The 20106-nt window shown below is 42.4% G+C and overlaps 1 protein-coding gene across 1 annotated transcript; it reads right to left on the bottom strand.

Moving 5' to 3' along the window:
- Positions 1 to 1044: 1044 nt before the first annotated feature.
- On the bottom strand, positions 1045 to 6421 carry NR0B1 (nuclear receptor subfamily 0 group B member 1; the record flags this gene model as incomplete). The annotated part of the gene is made up of 2 exons (XM_084870039.1): positions 1045 to 1289; positions 5425 to 6421. 2 exons carry the CDS (start codon positions 6419 to 6421, stop codon positions 1045 to 1047), a joined length of 1242 nt encoding a protein of 413 aa, XP_084726165.1.
- Between the last annotated feature and the right edge of the window lie 13685 nt (positions 6422 to 20106).

Here is a 20106-nt window from a genome sequence, read left to right as displayed (position 1 = left end):
TATTTTATTCAGAGACAAAGAAGAACTAGTTCTAAAGATGGCATTTAAAGGGGCACCGGGAGCTAACAATAAAGTCACTTTATGATTCTGCGCCATGCTTGTTCAATGTGACAGCTACATATATAATGTATCTAAAAGGTGAGATATAATTGAGGATTTATATGATGTTGAGCTTTCTGGAATTATAGAATGGATGTTTCTTGTTGGACTTTATTCACTGTGTACAAGAAAAATCCCAAACTAAAACTTTGAAAAACTCCTACTTCACTTTCAGGTGCCCCTATGATTACAGATGGCCACTTGACTCTACTTGACCCAAAGACAGTCTTCCATATAACAGATGGAAGTGGACATGAAGGCAGACATAAGGCTACCCTCACTGACACTGGCATGTCCTAATATTAAATGCCATAATGTCATCTATAAAGATAACTTAATTTTTGTTTATGTTGGCTAGGTTTTAAACTATTTTTGATGATTCTAAATATATTTTTATTATTGATAGTATTACATGTATCTCCCATTTCCCCCTTTCCCACCTCCACCCATCCCCAGGTCTCCACTACCCTATTGGCCATGACCATGGGCTATGAAAAGTATATAAGTTCTTTGGCTCATCTCTTCTCATTCCCCCCAACCCCACATCGAGATAAGTCTTCAATTCTGATGAAACCTTTTGCAATCAAGTTAATAGTTAACACCTTAACATTTATTAAGACTTAATAGTACAAATTTGATTTTAGCAGGGCCAGTGGAGCGTCACTAAACTTGTGAAAATAGCTTATTAGTGTAATACTCTGCTCTTTCCTTAAAGATGTACAGAGATATGTTACCTGTTCCAATTTTTCCTTCACAATGAACCGGTATGATGCAGAGGACTTTCTAATTGTCTGTGACTAAATTTTTTCTTTAATTGAATACAAAAATACTATGCATGACATGTAAAAATAATAAGAAAGTTTATTGAATGTAATTTTACACTCTTTTGCCCATGACTCCTTAGCGCTTCATGGTGAACTGCACTTGCGAGGCCCATAGATGCCTTTATAAAGTCGTACAGAGCATCTCCAGCATCATATCATCCATGCTGACAGTGCCGATGATGGACCTGAAGAACAGTTCAGTAACAGCACTGACACTGATGAATCTAAGCTGGAAAAGGATGCTATTCAGTTCAGCGACTCTGACATGGTACCCTCTGTACATCATCCTGGTGTGTTCGCCGAGGATCTGCTGAGTTCCCCACTGAAGTCCCTGAATGTACTTCACACACCTGAGGCCTGGCAGGTCTGGAAGAGAGAATGAGAGCAAAATCTCTTTGTTGTTAACAGCTCACTCACAGAGTCTTTTGTTAGCTTTTTAAACACATCAATTTCTGCCCCTTCTCAAATTAAACAAGAGCTCAGCTACCTGGTGTAAAGGGTTTTCTAGAGCAAGGATAAATGCCGAACCAGTTCTAAGTTTTCAAAAGCAATGCTTCCAAGAATGAAGCATCGTATAATCCACTATGTTTGTCTCCTCACACTTAGAAACTGCTGGCCCTGAGCCAACAAACGCGCACTTCATTCACTATGACAATAGAATATAGTTTAATGCATCATTGCTCCAGTTCACTATCTGTGCAAATATGAAGAAAGTAAAATGATTTCAAGAAGTGAGCATTTTGCCATTTACCTGTGGGAAACAGGCCATTGTATAATGACAAGGAGTTTTGCGAGGTGAAAAATATTTTATCATCCTCTCTGGCATTTTCCATCATTATAATAATTATCCAGCTGATGGTGGTGAATTTCACAACCACAAACAATGACTCACAGTCTCATTTTAAGTATTTGCCTGCAGGCTGATTTTAGTCTTGAGTCCCATAATAACTTAAGAGAGAACACTGACCACTTAGCTCCTTGAACCATAATTTCTGTATTGGGGAGGGTAAAAAAAAAAAATAGAGTGATTCTAAGGAGCATTTCAAAAGGCTCTTTTAAAAATATATATTACTTTACAGTAAGAAGTCTTTGCAAGCATTGTTTTACAGCCATTAAAAGGTTAAAAAGTCAACATGAAGACATCAAGGATTGCAACATGGTTCAAAAGTAACTTTTCAAATAGAGAACACATGACCTTCTTTCAGTCCAATGTGACACCCAAGAAAAACTGAGTGCAATATAATACAATAAAGATGAAGTGCGTTTGTAATTTAAGAAGGTGGTAAAAACGCTGCTTTTGAAAGTCTGTTGATTCTCCATTGTATTAATATTACCTTAAAGTCTCTAACTTGTATTTAAGTAATTACCGATTTACCATTCTGTTTGAATGATGTCAATAATGATTGCAATCATTTTCCTTCTCTTTTTCTACAAAATCCAACAGAAAGTATTTTTCCCTTTTTTATTGACTGTATTGGGCAGAAAAGTATTTTAAAAGCATCATGCTAATCATCACAGAGTAGCAGAACCAGTCAGTGTCCTTTAAAAAATAATAATGGCAATAGATGAGTCATCCTTATTATAGGCAAATACAAATTTGATAAATAAATTTAGAACAAAAATAGCATCTCGGATCCATATTCCAATTCTGATTATCCCAGTGCACGCATTAACATCCCCTCCTACCTACAGCTTGAGACCCAGACGTACTGGGTTTGAATTCCACTGGTTAGAGGAAAAAGAGACTTGCATGAAATCCCACAGAAATTCTGAAGCTCCTCTAGGAATAGATTCATGGATCATTAAAGCTTTATCTTGAGAATTCCACATCACTTTTCTCAGCTTTCATGCCACACCCTTCCATTTCCACCACAGTGTGGCTCCCCCCCCCCAAAAAAAAAAAAAAAAATATATATATATATATATATATATATATATATATATATATATATATATATATATATATTTTCCTTTAACGTAAATTCAGGGCGGAAAACAGGTGGTTAGATGGACTCCACAGTAATAAATAAATAAATAAATAAATAAACAAACAAACAAACAAAAAGATCAGGAGATAAAAAAGGATAAATAAGAAAGAAAGGACACACATTTAACAGACTTTACTTTTCTCTCCAATACAGGTGCATTAGTGTTTTAAACACAGTCAGCTTAACTGGCGAACCTCATATTGGGATGATATCAAGCAACAGAGTAAGAATAAGGGAGGTGTGTGTGTGTGTGTGTGTGTGTGTGTATGTGTGTGCGCGTGTGTGTGTGAGAGAGAGAGAGATAGTGAAAGGTGTGCAAACAGGGTGAAGGAAAAGAGGGAAACTAGTGAAATGTAAACTTCTGGAAACTGAGCCCCTAGCTACCTTTGTATTCCAACAGAACAAAGCACATGGTAGATATTTAATAAGACAGGCTGAAGGAGGGGGAAAACTATTTCCCAATGATCATAAGAACCACACTTTATGATGCATGCAGAGTTGCACACTGGACCAGAGCTACTGAGTCAGAATCTCTAGAGGAGAGGCCTAAAAAGATTTTAAACAAGCCCCATCCCCCTTCCTTGCCCAAGTGTTTTTAATGCACTGGCAAGTTTGGAAAACAGTGATATAAGCAAAAGATGACCTACAGTAATTGCTGGGATGAGCTGAGGTCTCTAGGTCTGAAATGCGAATTCTAAATGAATCATTTTCCCTCTATACCCCTTCAAAAATGCTAGGCATGCCCTACCTAGTTTAGCTCAGTGGATAGAGCCTTGGCCTGAAGGGTCCTGGGTTCAATTCCACTCAAGGGCACGTGCCCAGGTTGCCCACTGGATCCCCAATAGGGGGCGTACAGAAGGCAGCCAATGCATGATTCTCATCATTGATGTTTCTATCTCTCTCTCCCTCTTCCTTCCTTCCTCTCTGAAATCAACAAAAATATATTTTAAAAGGTTATAAAAAAGAAATATCACTATTATTATTTTTTTAATGCTAAGCAGGAGGTGAGGCATAACCTGAGACTCCTGGTGTCAGGTAAATACATGTTATGAAAACTATCCCAACCCAAGCTGCCTGGAAACTTCCTGCCTACTGTGGCCCTTTTGGATGGATCCTGATTGAAGATGACTTTGGTTTTAGGACATACTCGGGAGTAGGGGCTGAGCTGTCCAGGAAGATGTTCTGCCATGAGTTGGTTGCACCGTGTGGATGAGAGTGTCCAGCACCCAACAGACTTTGGGCCCAGGGGACAGGAGGCCCATGCTCCACAGCTCACTGGCCATTCATGTTGCAGAAAGGTCCCTTGGGACCAGGCTACCTGCTCTGCAAATGGGGTAGAGGACAGAACGACTTGATTAAGAGGCCTCTAAGATCTGTTCCTGCTCACCGGCCCGAGTCATTTTCCTGCCCCCTCGGTAGCCTGAAACTCACAGACACTTGGAGGATGAGATAGTCCAGCTACTTCGGACCATAAAAATGACCATTCAGAGACAAAGCCATGGAACACTAAGTCCGGTGTCCTGCCTGACTGTCCCCAGGGAAGGTCTCTCTATGGGCTGTGAATAAATTTTTCCTTTCTTGCCAGCCTTCATAGAGTTTCTCCAACAACAACAAAAGGCTCTAGTAAATTTCAGAATTGGGTTTCAGAAAGATGTTGCCGAAGTTGCAGTAAACACAAACTTTTTTAAAGCTATGCTACTGGATTAAAAAGACTAGAGAAGCCCCGGGCCTAGACAGTTTGGCTCAGAGAATAGAGCATCAGCCTGCAAACTCAACTGTCTCCAAGGTCTCCAAGTCAAGGGCACATGACTGGGTTGCAGGCTCAATCCCCAGTGTGGGGCGTGCAAGAGGCAGCCGATCAATGATTCTCTCCCATCATTAGTGTTTCTCTCTCTCTCTCTCTCTCTCTCTCTCTCTCTCTCTCTCTCTCTCTCTCTCTCTCTCTCTCTTTCCTTCCTCTCTGAAATCAATAAAAATATATTTCAAAAAACACTAGAGAAGCCGAAACCGGTTTTGCTCAGTGGATAGAGCATCAGCCTGCAGACTGAATGGTCCCAGGTTCGATTCTTGTCAAGGGCATGTACCTTGGTTGCGGGCACATCCCAAGTAGGGGGTGTGCAAGAGGCAGCTGATCTATGTTTCTCTCTCATTAATGTTTCTAGCTTTCTATCCCTCTCTCTTCCTCTCTATGAAAACTCAATAAAATATATTTTAAAAATACTAGAGAAGAAGGAATATCTATATCCCTTGAAAGCACAAACTTTAGTGCAGTAACAGAAAGTTACAGTGAGGCAAGTACAAACCTCAACAACAACAACAACAAAACCCTCCTCCAGGCTGAGTTTCTGGAAGCAGACCACTCACAGGAGTAGTTTCTGGAACTGCCCTCACTCTGCTGCTTTAGTGCTTTCTTCACTGTTGCCCGGATGCTCCCCTGTGCCCCCATCCTGGTAGGCACTGCCCAATGCTCTACTGAGCAGAGAACACCCAGAGCCCGAGGCTGGCACCCTTACCCGGGGTAAAGAGCACGATCCCCTTGAGGTAGGCGTACTCCTTGGCAGTGATGCCCAAGCTCCAGCACTTGGCAAGGAAGCCCTTGATAGCCTGGACCTCAGCGGCTGATGGCAAACCTGTGGCCTCTGTTGGCGGGATGGAGCGCTGCTGCTGCTGCTGCTGCTTCTGCTGCTGCTGCGGAGGGAGAGGTGGCGGCTCCTCGCCCTCGGTCTCCTGCCGCCTGGCGGTGAGGAGACTCTGCAGCCAGCCGGTCTCCAAGGTCTCCATGGTCTCAAAGTTAACACGGTCCTGGGCCAGCTCGAGCAGGAGCAGAGGTGCCCAGCCACTGCGCACCAGCACCAGCTGCTGGTCCAGGGGCAGAACCTGGAAACAGGGTAAGTATTTGACAAAGCGCATGGTCCTCAGCAGGGCCGCGGAGGCTGCCTCGCAGACCACCTGTGGATTCTTGAGGGCCACCCGGCGCTGGACGCCGCTCCAGGGGTTCCACCAGGGGGCCCCCTGCAGCGCCACGGGCTGAGCTTCCTCCGAGTGCATTTGTTTGGAGCCCGCGGGCAGGTTGTAGAAGATGCTGCCCCGCCGCCGCGGGTGCTGCTGCCCGCAAAAGCAGCAGCGGTACAGGAGCGCCACACCTTCTCTGCCCACCGCGGGCACCGCTCCGCAGGCGCAGCCCCAGCAGGAGCCCCTCGGCACGGCGGCGGGGGTCTCCTGCATCTTTTTGGCGTTTGTGAGCATGTGGTAGAGGATGCTGCCTTGTCGAGGGTGGTCTTCGCCGCAGAAGCAGCAGCGGTACAGGTCCGTCCCCGCCCGCCTCCCCGGCTGCCCCTCTCTGTCCAGCGCGGGCACCGCGCCGCAGGAGCAGCCCCAGCAGGCGCCCCCCGGGGGCCGCGCCCGGGGTGCCGCCCGAGCTTCCGAAGCCTCTGCCTGGTGAGTTTGCTTCGCGCTCATGAGCATGTTGTAGAGGATGCTGCCTGGCCACTGCTGGTGCTCGTCCGCCATGGCCTGCAGTGCCCGCAGCCCGGCTCTGGCCAGGGGCGGCAGCCTGGGATCTATTTATACCCAGCCCGAGCGCACACGCACGCGCGGCTGCCTCCTGCCGCCTGCTGGGCGAGGGCGTGGAGCGGGGCAAAGCGAGGCGCTGTGCTCTTGTGTGTGTGGCTGTGACTTTGGCGATCCCAAAGCGGGCAGAAGCTCCTTAAAGGCTGTGGATGGAAGAGGAGCGGAGGCAGAACTCCTGGACATTTCCCGTTTTCCTTTCATTACACACTCGCCTGCCCCGGGAAGACCCGACCGAGCAGAGTGCAGGGAGCAGGCATTCGGGGCACTGTTCCAACTCTATCCATTGGTTCCTGGCATCGAATTTGCCAGGAAAGGTGCCTAAAAGGGGAAAGTGCTGTTTCTGTGCCATCTTTGCAAACTTTCATTGACTGGTCAAACTTAATATGACTTTTTTTTTTTTTTTTTTTTTAGATCTAAATGGGCTGATTTGTTTTTGTTTTATTCTTTTTGGGGAACATTGAGGAAAGAGATTATTCCCCGTGCAGACACTTTTAGATAATAAAAACATAGAACACTTTGTTCATTTTACAGAGCTAACATGATCCTGATACCTAAACCTCACAAAGGAAAAACACACACGAAGTACACAGTCATTAATAAAACTGCACACCAAGCTAAGTTACAAGCTGGCAAAAATCCCATGTTTTCCCCTGTCTTGGTTTCTTCCTTGTTATATGCAGCACATCTTTAAATAACTTCCTGAAAAAGAATATGTGAGAAGTAAACTTAATATGACTTATATTTTGTATATGGATAGGGAGGTTTTATTTTCAGGGATTTTGAAAAACACCATAGACCAGCAGTGTCCGTACCATATGGGAACTTGGTAGGAGTGCTCATCACAGGCCCTAACCAGAACTTCTGACTCTGAATCTGCATTTTAACAAAGTCCCCAGGGGGTTTGCATGCACCTTAAATTTGGAAAATCATTGCTCTAAGGATGCTATCATAAACACTTTCATTCATATTTATAAGCACCCACTCTGTCTTAGATGCTGTGTTAGCGAGCTGTGGGCAGCAACCAGGATGTCAAAGAGGATAACTATTTGGAAATATAATAATTACAAGGGCTAAAAGCTTACTACAGTGAGAATTTTGAATTCTTTTAGAGATATTATATTGGGCAGGTGTGTAATTCACATTTCTCCTCCTGCCCTTTCTAAGCGAATAATGAGAAACGCAGGTTTCAGGAAACCTGGATTCTTCAGTCCTCACTTGCCACCTTCCTCGGATTCCAGCTGGCACTGAAATCAGTTGATTTCTCCTCATCACCACCTGCCTCATCGCCACCTGTGTAACTAACTGGTTGTTTTGCCAACAAGTTGGGTAACTTCAAAATCACAACCCTTTCATCCTCAAATTCCTCATCTCTAAAATAGGAGGCTGATTTAGTGAATTTTTGGGGTCCAGGACTGAAGACATGGAGCAGCAAAGGGGACTGGCATAGGATCCCCTTTCTCTTTTTTAGTTTCTCTGAAACCTGGAATTCTGAGCAGAGGGGGGGAAATCTAGGAGACACTTTTATTTTGCATTTAACCTGCAATTTTATTCTACCTGTGAGAAGCCCTGTGACACGGTAGCTAAATCTCTAGCATTGGCACCAGATGGCCTCCATTTTAATTCTGGCCTGGCACTTGCAGTTCCCTGGCCTTGAGCAATATATTAGTTTCCTGTTGCTGCTATAACAAATTGCCACAAATTTAGTGGCTTAAGCAACGCAAATTTATTACATTATAGCTTTGGAGGTCAGAACACTGAAATAAGTTTCACTAGACTAAAATAAAGGTGGCATTTCTTCGAGGAAACTCTAGGGAAGAATCTATTTCTTTGCCATTTTCAGCTTCTAAAAACTGCCTGCATTCCTTGGCTCCTGGCCACATCACTCCAACTCTGCTTCTATCTTCTTCCTGACTGTTTTTAAAGATCTTGCTGAAACCAGTTTGGCTCAGTGGATAGAGCATCAGCCTGTGGACTCAAGGGCCCCAGGTTTGATTCTGGTCAAGGGCATGTACCTTGGTTGGGGGCACATCCCCAGTGGGAGGTGTGCAGGAGGCAGCTGATCGATGTTTCTCTCTCATCGATGTTTCTAACTATCTCCCTTCCTCTCGGTAAAAAATCAATAAAATATATATATATTTTAAAAAAGATCTTTATAATTACACTAGAAACCCAATGCACAAAGCTCGTGTAAGGATCCCCTCACAGCTGCGGTGGCTTGCTTCGGCCCTCGCAGTCCCGACTTCGTCCAGAAGGTTGTCTGGAAAGATGTCCAGGACATCTGGAAGGTTGTTTGGCTTTCCGGTCTAGCTGGCATGTTATGCTTTTATTATTATAGATTTATAATCTAAAATAATCTCTCTAGATCAAAAATTTTAATCACATCTGCAAAGCCCCTTTTACTATGTGAGATAACATATTTACAAGTTCCCAGGATTAGGACACAGACATCCTTGGGGGGCATTATTTAGTATTCCACGAGAAAGTTTCTGTATCTCAGTTTCCTTGTTTGTAAAACATGGACAAGAGTCTCTGTGAGGTAATCCTTGTACATGAGTTAATTCAGGTAGAATATTGCTTGGTACATGATGTATCCACCATTATTCCCCCTTTTTAAAAAATAATGTGGGATGATTTCAGGTGTAATAGGTGATACTATACATTAGCACCATCAGTATTCTATCTGTCCTAAGGAAATTTTCTTCTGCATGTCCATTTTCTTCTGCTGTGTCCTTTTCTTCTGCATGCCCAAACTCAAAACACTGGGTGGATTACCTGGTCCACAGCAGTAGCCTATGTTGGAAATATTATCTCATCAGTTGCTATTTGTAGCATTCAAGCTATAATACTATTTGGGGTATGGTTATGGCTGTTTCTTTGGTCTTCCTGCTTGATGCAGCCACCCACGAGCCTAGCTGAACACCCAGCCTGCCTCAGTCCTACCTTAAGTTGCCAGTGCTAGTTACTTTTAATTATGTTGCCCCTGTCCCATTATATTTTCTTCCTAACACTTATCAGAACCTGATAGGATTGATTTGTTTAGTGACTTGATGCTTGTTAATTGTCTTCCCCCACACACTAGTACAAAAATTCCTTGAGGGCAGGGACTAAGACACTCTGTATCCCAGCAATGAGAACAATGTCTGGCATGTAGTAGGCACTCAAAAATATATTTGTTGGCCAATATATTCCTTTAGAGGAAGAGAAGAAGGTTATATACTAGCAGTTCATAAATACAGAGAGCAAACATTCCCGCACAAGTATTTCTGCAGTGACCCTGGAGGTAGAAGTTAGAAGATGTCATTCTCAGAACTTTCAAGAGGCCTTTGGAAAAAAAAAAAAAAAAAAAAAATATATATATATATATATATATATATATATATATATTTTATTATTATTTATTTATTTTTTTTTTGCTAATTTTAGAGAGGGAGGGAGAGGAGGAGAGGGATATAAACATCAAAGATGAGAGAGAATCATTGATTGGCTGCCTCCTGCACACCCTCTACTGGGAATCAAGCTCATAACTTGAGCATGTGCCCTGGCCAGGACCTCTTGGTTCATAGGTGGACCACTGAGCCGTGCCAATTGGGTTGTATTCCTTTATTGATGCTGCAGGTGCTATAGGCACTGTAGTCAAGTACCAAGAGGACTGAGTTAGCAGTAAAAAGACATGACTTTGAATTTGGGCTCTTTTACTCTAGAAATATAATCCTATTTAATAAAAGAGTAATATGCAAGTTGACCGTCACTCCCAACAAACAAGATGGCTGCCCCCCAGGTCAAAGATGGCTGCCCCCATGTGAACACAAGATGGCCACCACAAGATGACCAGCAGGGGAGGGCAGTTGTGGGCAATCAGGCCTTTAGGAGAAGGCAGTTAAGGGTGACTGAGTTGGCAGAGGAGGGCAGTTGGGGAAGACCAGGCCTGCAGGGGAGGACTGTTGGAAGGGACCAGACCTGCATGGGAGGGCAGTTGGAAGTGATCAGCCCTGCAAGGAAGGGCAGTTAAGAGTGACTGAGTCAGCAGAGGAGAGCAGTTGGGGGAGACCAGGCCTACAGGGGAGGGCAATTGCGGGGCGACCAGGCCAGCAGGGAAGGCAGTTGCGGGGGGGGGGGGGGGGGCCAAGGCCTGCAGAGAAGAGCAGTTAAGGGCAACTGGGTCAGCAGGGGAGGGCAGTTGGGAGCAACCAGGCTTGCAGGGGAGAGTAGATGGGAGGAACCGGACCTGAAGAGTAGGACAGTTAGGGGTGACCAGGCATGCAGGGAAGGGCAGTTGGGGGAGACCAAGCCTACAAGGGAGGACTGTTGGGAGGGACCAGACCTGCAAGGGAGGGCAGTTAGGGGCAATCAGGCCTGCAGGGGAGGGCAGTTAAGTGTGACTGAGTCAGCCGAAGAGAGCAGTTGAGGGAGACCAGGCCTGCAGGGAAGGACAGTTTGGGGGACCCAGGCTTGCAAGGGAGGGCAGTTGGGGGACCAGGCCTGCAGGGGAGGGAAATTGGGAGGAAACCAGGCCATCAGATAGGGCAGTTGGGAAGGACCAGGCCTGCAGGGGAGAGCAGTTAGGGGCGACTGGGCCAGCAGGAGAGGGAGGTTGGGGGCAACCAGGCTTGCAGGGGAAGGTAGTTGGGGGGAACCAGGCCTGCAGGGGAGGGCAGTTAGGGGTAACCGGGCCAGCAGAGGAAGGCAGTTGGGATAGACCAGGCCTGCAGGGGAGGACACTTGTTGGGGGGAAGGGGGGAAGACCCAGGCTTGCAGGGGAGGGCAGTTGGGGGAACAAGGCCTGCAGGATAGGGCAGTTGGGGGGCGGGGGGACCAGGCCTGTACGGGAGGACAGTTGGGGGCAATCAGGCCAGCAGGGGAGTGGTTAGGGGCAATCAGGTTGACAGGTGAACTGTTGGGAGTCAGCAGTCCTGGATTGTGATAGGGATGTCCGACTGCTTGTTTAGGCCCTATCTCAGTGGGCAGTCAGACATCCCTTGAGGAATCCCAAATTGGAGAGGGTGCATACTGGGCTGAGGGACACACACACACACACACACACACACACACACACACGCATGAATTTTGTGCACCATGCCTCTAGTATTAAATAAGTTTTTAATTTCAGCCTGTACACTTGCAAAGCAAGGAGGAAATTACACCAATATTAATCTGTACACTTTAAGTCTTTCAAAGGTTGTTTTCTCTCCTAATATATTCCTTTACAGAAATGTTTGCTGACCTGTTCACTTCATTGAAAATATCAAACAACTTAAGTTTATACTCATTCACTTTCTAATGATTTAACATTGAGTTAAACATTTAACATCACATTAGCCTTTTCAACTATGAAATCAGAAAAAAAATGCTATAAATTATTTTAATATATGTACCCTAAACCTACATGATTCAAGAGCTTTTCTAAATCTCTTTCATCTTATCAACTATATTTTTTTAAATCCTAGTAACTTAAATCGATTTTTTTGTGACTTTAATCATTCACAACTTGCACATAATAGATGTCTTTGACTTTGACTTCAATACAGTACTGGGAGCCATGAACTTGTAATATATTGGTTATAATTCTGTTCTTTCCCAGGAGCAGAGTCTTCTGAGTTTTTGTTTTGTTTTTGTTTTTTATTTGTGTGGGGTTTTGTTGTTGTGGTGTTGTTGTTTTTGAAGTTGTGATCTTCTATTCACAACTCTGAAGGACTTTCTAGTTTCTTTGGATTGACTGCTTCTAATAAGAGATTGCCTGCTCGTCCTTCACAAGTATTCATCTTTGGAAATGTCAAGAGAAAACTGACTTCATCTTTACACTTTCCGTTTTCCCCCTGAATGAATAGCTCCTGAGAAACAAAATCATCTAAACACATCAGTGCAGAGATTTGCACCAAGTAATGCCAACTCACTGGTTGTTACAGTGAAGGCATAACCTTCTAAGGCAGGCACAGATTTGTTCCATGTCCTCAGACCACTGTGACAGCTAGACAAAAAGAGTCCCATTAACAGCACCTGTCTTGTGCTGAGTTTGTCCACAACTGCAATTTGGACATTTACACCAAGTCATTGTTTGATGACCTTGGTCAGTTGGACACCTGCTCTGCAGGGCCCATTATCTTTTCCAACTCAGGTGGGAGTGACTCTGCTCTGCCTGCATGCATGCACCCTTCAACTTCAAAGCTATGCAGTTTTCACTGAAGGATGTAGGAGTGAAGTACAGGTGGGGATAAAGCGGCATAAAACTGTAAAACTGACCTTTGCACAGCAAGCAGCTCTGGACCTGGGAAGGCTTGACAATCTGAAACCTGATATGAATTTTCAATCCAGACTGAAAAGAGCTGGAATGCCTCTGAATTCAGCTCCTTCAGTAAACAGATGACAGTTGTGTTTTTCTGGTTTTGCAAGGTAAATATTGGGTAAACACTATTGTAGAAGAATAGTGGCTGATAAAATTCAGGAGATAGCCTTCCTCCTTTTCCTTTCTAAGACCCACAATGTCTAAAATCCTTTTTGTAGAGGGATTAATAGGCTTTAGCTGCTGACTCATGAAACCCCTAAGGATGATCTAGTCATCATTATTTACTTCCTTTGAATGGGCTACAAAGAAGGCCTTAGGGGTCACATAGCTGCTGAGCTGGAATAATGGCTGTTATACTCACAGTAATTTAGAAATTTTCTAAAATCAACTTTCCAAATCGCTATAACAACCACTCCATTCAAGAAGAAACATCCACCAAACCAATTTATTTTATTGCATCTCCCAATTTTGAATCGATCCCAATACCAGATGTGGATCAAATTGTCTAATTAATAGATGCAATTAACTGGCAGGTTAAAGAATGATTACCCCATTGGTTGACAAGCTATTAAAATTGATGTGCCTAGTCACTTTGAAAATCATTGCCCTCTTGGTACATCCCCTTAATGGTAATGGTAATTTCAGTTAGACTCCACTTGTATCAGACTGGAACTGTTGTAATACCTCCCTCCCAGGAACTTGCTTTCTTTTCCCCTCCAAATTTTCTTACAACTTATTTCCCACAATCATTACATGTTGAGTGCCTTGTACATTGTCTGGCATATTAAAGACACTCCAGATACAACTGTTAATAAAGCAGGGAGTGAAAAGTTGCTTCTACTTTGCTAGGTTGCCCATCCTTTTCTACTTTCCCATGATTTTGTGAGTTTTAACAATCTTGCCAGCCCTGGTGGAAAGACCTTAGGTCCCTTCTGCTAGTTTGATAATTTCAAAAGTGAGAATAAAAATTTTATCTGTGTTTACTTCACAAAGTTGTTGAATGTATGAAATGATTAACAATGGTGGGTTATTACATTTAGATTGCAATTTCTTTAAGTTGGAAGCATCAAACTTTGTGAAGTGATATATTGCCCAACTAAATCAAGTTTGTGTATTTGAAATATATGTGTGATTTAAAATTATATATATATATATATATATATATATATATATATATATATATATATATATACAGTGAGTGGCCAGATTATTATAGTCTGGTTACTCAGTATATAAATATTAGAGGCCCAGTGCATGAGTATATTGCGATTATTATTATCTCTGAACTCATAATAATCTGGCCACTCAGTATATATATATGTGTGTGTGTGTGTGTGTGTGTGTGTGTGTGTGTGTGTGTATGTGTGTGTGTGTGTGTGTGTGCCCGGTGCATGAATTTGTGCATGGGTGGGCTCCTGACAGCCTGGCCAGGGGAAGGGGACATGGGCAGTTGCTGGCCTGCCTGTTGGTCGAACTCCTGGTCGAGGGGACAATTTGCATATTAGCCTTTTATTATATAGGATATACACTGAGTGGTCAGATTATTATATGTTCAGAGATCATAATAATCTGGCCACTCAGTGTATATTGCATTTGAAATAAGGGTCCTACAGTTGATAATAAGTCACTCAATTTTGGAGTTAAATGCACTTGACCTTAGTGCCATGAACCTAATTGCTTTCTCTGAGCCCACAATAACAAACATATGAAGAAAAAAATATGAATGGATGTAGGTGAATTTCTTTATAGCAGAGCCAGATGCTGACAATGGAGAAAATAAAAACTTTTTGTTTCCGAACTGATGATTTTGCCATGCTGCATGTGACTGGATTATTAAGAAGCAGCTGCCTTAGCTTGAGTTCTCTAAAGCAGGGCACTAGGCAAAGATTGTGTACACATGCTGAGGAGATGACCCCAGGAATCAGTGATGATAATGCAGGGAAAGTGAAACTGGAAAGGAGGGAAAACCATTATCAAGGTACATTGCTGAGGTCTCTGCTGTGAGCAACAGAGGTGCCACCTCCAGGGCCTCCTGAGAAATATACAGAATGCCTCCCAAAATTGCCCAATCAAAAGAGGTGGCAGGCCCTGGCTGGCTTGGATCAATGGATGAGCATCGGCCTGCGGACTGAAGTGTCCCAGGTTCGATTTAGGTCAAGGGCACATGCCCAGGTTGCGGGCTTGATCCCCAGTTGGGGGCATGCAGGAGGCAGCCAATCCATGATTCTCTCTCATCCTGGATGTTTCTATCTCTCTCTCCTTCTCCCTTCCTCTCTGAAATCAATAAAGAAATATATATATTAAAAAAAATAGGAGGAGGCAGCAGTATTTGTCTATTAGTTCCTATCCCCCAAGGGGGAATGTTTCCACCAATATTCATGGTGTTAAACAAAACACAGTTACTATGAAAAAAAGCTATAGACTGCATAGAACTGTCTACCATGGAATCAACTGCATGGGCAAGAAGAGATAAAATGGGAAATCTGAGAAGGACATTTATCCTTGATGTGCTGCTATGAGGTCCATCCACGTGACAAGGAAATTGGTTGAGGTGACACAATACGGAGCTCAGCACTCTTCTGTTGAGCTTGCTCATCTTTGAAAACCATGTTACCATTATGTCCCAAGTTGTTCAGTTCTTCAGATAAATAAGCCTTTAGATAAATAGATGTGGGAGAAATCATCTCTGTTGAGCGGGGGATGCCAGCCAGCAAGAACATTAGCATAGAATTGGATAGTAATGTGTCCTGACTCAGCCTTTATTCAACTATGTTATTAGCTACTCTTTTATAGACTGAAAAAAAGTCACTGTATTTATCGATAAAACAATAAAATTTCACCAGGTATCCACAACTTTTTTTTTTTCAAAAGTAGGAGTTGTTTCATTACATGTATCTTTTGGGTAATTCTAAATACTCTGACATTATCCACAGGGTCTTAATATAGTATCAATCTATTCAAAGAACTTTTAGCAAAACCACAATCTTCACACAGGCCTCCTCTTGAGACTTGTGGTATGACAGTACCCAGGTACTTTAACTACATTGCTAGAACATGTTTCATGAAGCCTTCTGACCTCTCATTCCAATGTGAGTTATCCTTTATTCATATTTTGCAAGCAACCGAGGAGTCAATTTTATCAACTCTACCTTCAGAATGTGTCTCAGATCCAATGCTTTCCCATCACGATCATCACTATACCCTGGCTCAAGCCACCATCTTGTCTGACCTCAAATCCTGCAGCAACCTCCTCACTGCTCCCTGCTTCCATTCATTCTCTGCCTATAGCTAGTGCTCCAAATAAAGAGTGATGTTTAAAGATAAGTGAGCTTGTATAACTTTCCATCACACTTAGAAAAATCTAGTGGTAGAGGCCCTTACTTTTAAAATCTTACAAGATCTCTCTCCACCTCCTAGTCCTCACTCACTGTGCTCTAGCTACATGGCTTCCTTGATATTCCTCAAACCTGAAACCTCTCTCATCTGTATTGTTGCACTTCCTCCTGCAGATAATCACATTGTTCATTCTTTATTATTTTTTATTTTATTATTATTTTTTAATCCTCACCTGAGGATGTTTTTCTATTGATTTTTAAGGGAAAGTGGAAAGACAGAGATAAATATTGATGTGAGAGAAACACATCAATTGGTTGCCTCCTGCTCAAGCCCCTACTTGGCTGGGGAGGAGCCTGCAACTGAGGTATGTGCCATTGACTCGAACCTGGGACCCTTTGGTCCACAAACCGGCTAGGGCTCAGTGTTCATTCTTGTAACTTCCATTTGGCTTTGCTCAATGTCATGCCCTCAGAAAGGCTCTCCCTGTCTGATGTCCCTGTCTAAAACCACCCCTCTGCCACTCTTTATCCTTCTTGTCTGCTTTGATTTACTTCTTGGTCCTTATCATTATACCTAAATGTTTATTGCATTATTTGTTTCCTGTTTGCCTCTCCCATGAGAATACATGCTATGAGAGTAGAGACTGTGGCATTCATGGTAATATCCCTGGCACCAAGAGCAGTGCCTGGAACATGGTAAGTAATGGGTATTATGGCTTGGTTATTCTCCAGGTCTCCTGTCCCTGACTGCCTGTGTGGAATTTTGTTTTCTTTCTCCTGTTAACTGAGCAGGCTGTTCCATTGGCAGTTTCTTAATTAATCTAACCACCTACCTAGAAACCCACTCCTGCTCTTCACGCCTCCTGTCTCTGCTTTGGGTGCCCTCTTTCAGAGTTTTGCCAGGTGGGGAATGCCAACCTTCTCAGTAGTTTTTTTCCTATGTCTTTCCTGGGTCATGATTTCCTCTGCCCTGGTTTATCTAGCAATATAAATACCTCCCTTCCATCTTCCAAAAATCTATACAAAGCTCTGCCCCATTGCTTGTTTCCTTCTCAAAACTGTAATCAATTGATCTCCTCTGTACCATTTACTTTGTCATTTCAACAGGCTTCTGTGAGGAGAGGGAAATATTTGTGTTCTGCCTGATACCTTGAGCCACAAGCTTCTGGTTATCAGTTTATTAAACATAAAACTCTTAGGACTGTGTGTGTGTGTGTGTGTGTGTGTGTGTGTGTGTGTGTGTTTTCTTTAGAAATTATATAATGTGAGAAAGTATTTCAAGGGACTTAGCCCAAAATGGTCTGGAACCCACAAGTTTCAGGATGGTGGAATTTGACTTACAGGCTGCTAAAAGGGAATTGTCCAGTGACTTCCCTCCAGCTGGAGTCTGATGGATGGAAGTAAAAGATGCAATTAGGGACCAGACCCTTAGGCAACCTTTCAGCAGTCTTCCTCCTATACAAAAGAACACACACAAATAAGATATTAAACTTTTCATAACAATTCTGCTACATATGCCAAAACTAGAAGTATGGTAAAGAAAATTTAATTTGCCATTTCTCTTATATCTAGAACTGTATGTGTTAGAAAGGTTCTAACAACATTTCCGTATTCATCTTTCAACTTTCTCCCCATATTATAGTCTAGAAGCCTCCGGCCTGGCCTGAGCCCTCTCACAATCTGGGACCTCTTGAGGGATGTCGAATAGCTGATTTCTGCCCGATCCCCACAGACTTGATCTAGACAGGAGAGAACCTGATCCCCTGCAGGCCTGATCCAAACAGGAGAAAGCCCAATCCTGTGCATTAAGCGTCTGTCGACTGTTGATCAGTGCGCATCATGGTGACCGGTGGACAGGTCATTCAGTCACTTAGGTTTATAGATAGATAGATGCCCTCTCAGATATTAGACATCTCCAAAATACATAATGCTTCTTGCTATTCCTTTCCAATTAAATTGTTTCTAGAATGTCCTTTTTTGTTCAAAAAAATCTTTGAACTCTTACACAGACTTCCAAATACAAATTCAGTGTCATTTCCTACATGAAGCATTCCCAAATCCCCTTAAATACCCTTAAATAGGGTTTGTCTCTCTTCAGTGTAATCAGAGTACTTTTTACATGTCCTATGAGATTTCCATATATATATATATATATATATATATATATATATATATATATATATATATATATATATATATATATATATGCCTAAGAACCATTTGCCCATTAAACCGGTAACTATGATGTGCAATGATCACCAGGGGGCAGACGTTCCGACTGGTAGGTTAGGTTGCTACTGGGGCCCTGTCAGCCTCAAATTAGGTTCAGCCTCACCATGGACCCAGAGAGGAGGGAGTAGTGAGCCCGATTCCTCGCAGAATTTGCCATGGGTTAGCTTGCTGCTGGGGCCCTGTCAGCCCTGAATCTGGTTCACCTGCACCAGATTCCTTTTCAATGTGCATGAATCTGTACACTGGGCCACTAGTACTGCTTATAATTATTTAGATATAGATAGATATAGATATAGATATAGATATAGATATAGATATAGATATAGATATAGATATAGATATAGATATAGATATAAATATTTGTCCTGTTATAAAATGAGGCTCATGAGGATGTACATAATTATCTCATTCATTTTTGTAATCAGCATGTTCTTTATATTAGGATCTATACAAGTTAATTCAGGCTAGTTATGTTGTATAATAATTAACCTCCCCAAAATTTGGTGGTCTATATCAGCAAAGATGTTTTTCTTGCTGATGTTATCATGGGTAGGTTGTGGCTCTGTTTCATGCTATCTTCACTCCAAGACCCAGGTTGACAGAGAAAATTCCATCAGGAACATGGCTGGATTTGTAACAAATAGAAAAGAAATAAGGTGACTCATGAGATTACCCATTTTTGCTTAGAATTGACAACCATCACTTCTACCCATATTTCATTTGCTAAAACAAGATATAAAGCTACTCCTAATTTCAACAGTGCTGTGATATACAATTTTATTGCAAAAATGAGCCCTTCAAGTCACATGGTCAAGTTTGATGCCAATGATACAGGGGTATGTAAGCCTGTCACCAGTTAAGAATAGGCAATAGATACCATCTACCATAGGGCAAACTGCAACCCAGGAACTTTTTCTGTTTCTCACACAGTGAGGGTTCATTTTCTGTACATTGTCATTGTGTTGATTTTAAATATTAAAGCATCAAAATATTGATAGAATCCTACTTCAAGCATAAAATTTGAAATAGTAAAAATTTCTTTCATCTAAATATTCACCCCCATAATACATTTTAAAACTGAAGAGCCAAGTGAATTTAAACTCTGCTCTATTTGCCAAACACAATTTTAGCTAGTACATGGAAATATATTTTATTAATACTAGTCTTTATTACACAATGTATCAGAGAACACATTTCATATATATAGTTTCACCTGTTTAATAAAAAAGGATATTTCAACCCTATTCACTGCTTTCCCACTATTAAAAATGTAATTCCAAATGTCACCCCTGATATAACCACTAGACCACTTCCAGTCTTGAAAGCAACTAAATTGCTTCTCCTTCTCATTAATATAATGAATATAAATATACTGCTAAGATCCAGAGTCAGTTTTGTAGATTAGATGGGTCATAACATCAAATTTTCAAATTAGGGTCAATGGCTTTCTCCTAGTTAATACAAAAGAACACTGAAATCATCATTCTATTTCCAACCAATTAACACATCAATTAAGTGAGCCCAGAAAATGTTTCCTTCTTTGGCAATATTCACCAAGTAAAAACTCACTTTACAATGAAATAGGATAGAGAACCCAGAAATCAACCCAAACCACTATGCTCAATTAATATTTGACAATGGAGGCAAGAGCATTCAATGGAGTTAACAGTCTCTTCAATAAATGGTGGTGGGAAAATTGGACAGATCCATACAAAAAAATTAAACTAGACCACCCACTTACACCTTACACAAAAATAAGCTCAAAATGAATAAAGGAC

This window comes from Pipistrellus hanaki, assembly GCF_964339955.1.
Source record: "Pipistrellus hanaki genome assembly, chromosome: X".
Lineage (NCBI taxonomy): Eukaryota > Metazoa > Chordata > Mammalia > Chiroptera > Vespertilionidae > Pipistrellus > Pipistrellus hanaki.
Note: the sequence above shows the minus strand (reverse complement) of the source record. Positions and strands in the feature narration are given on the sequence as shown.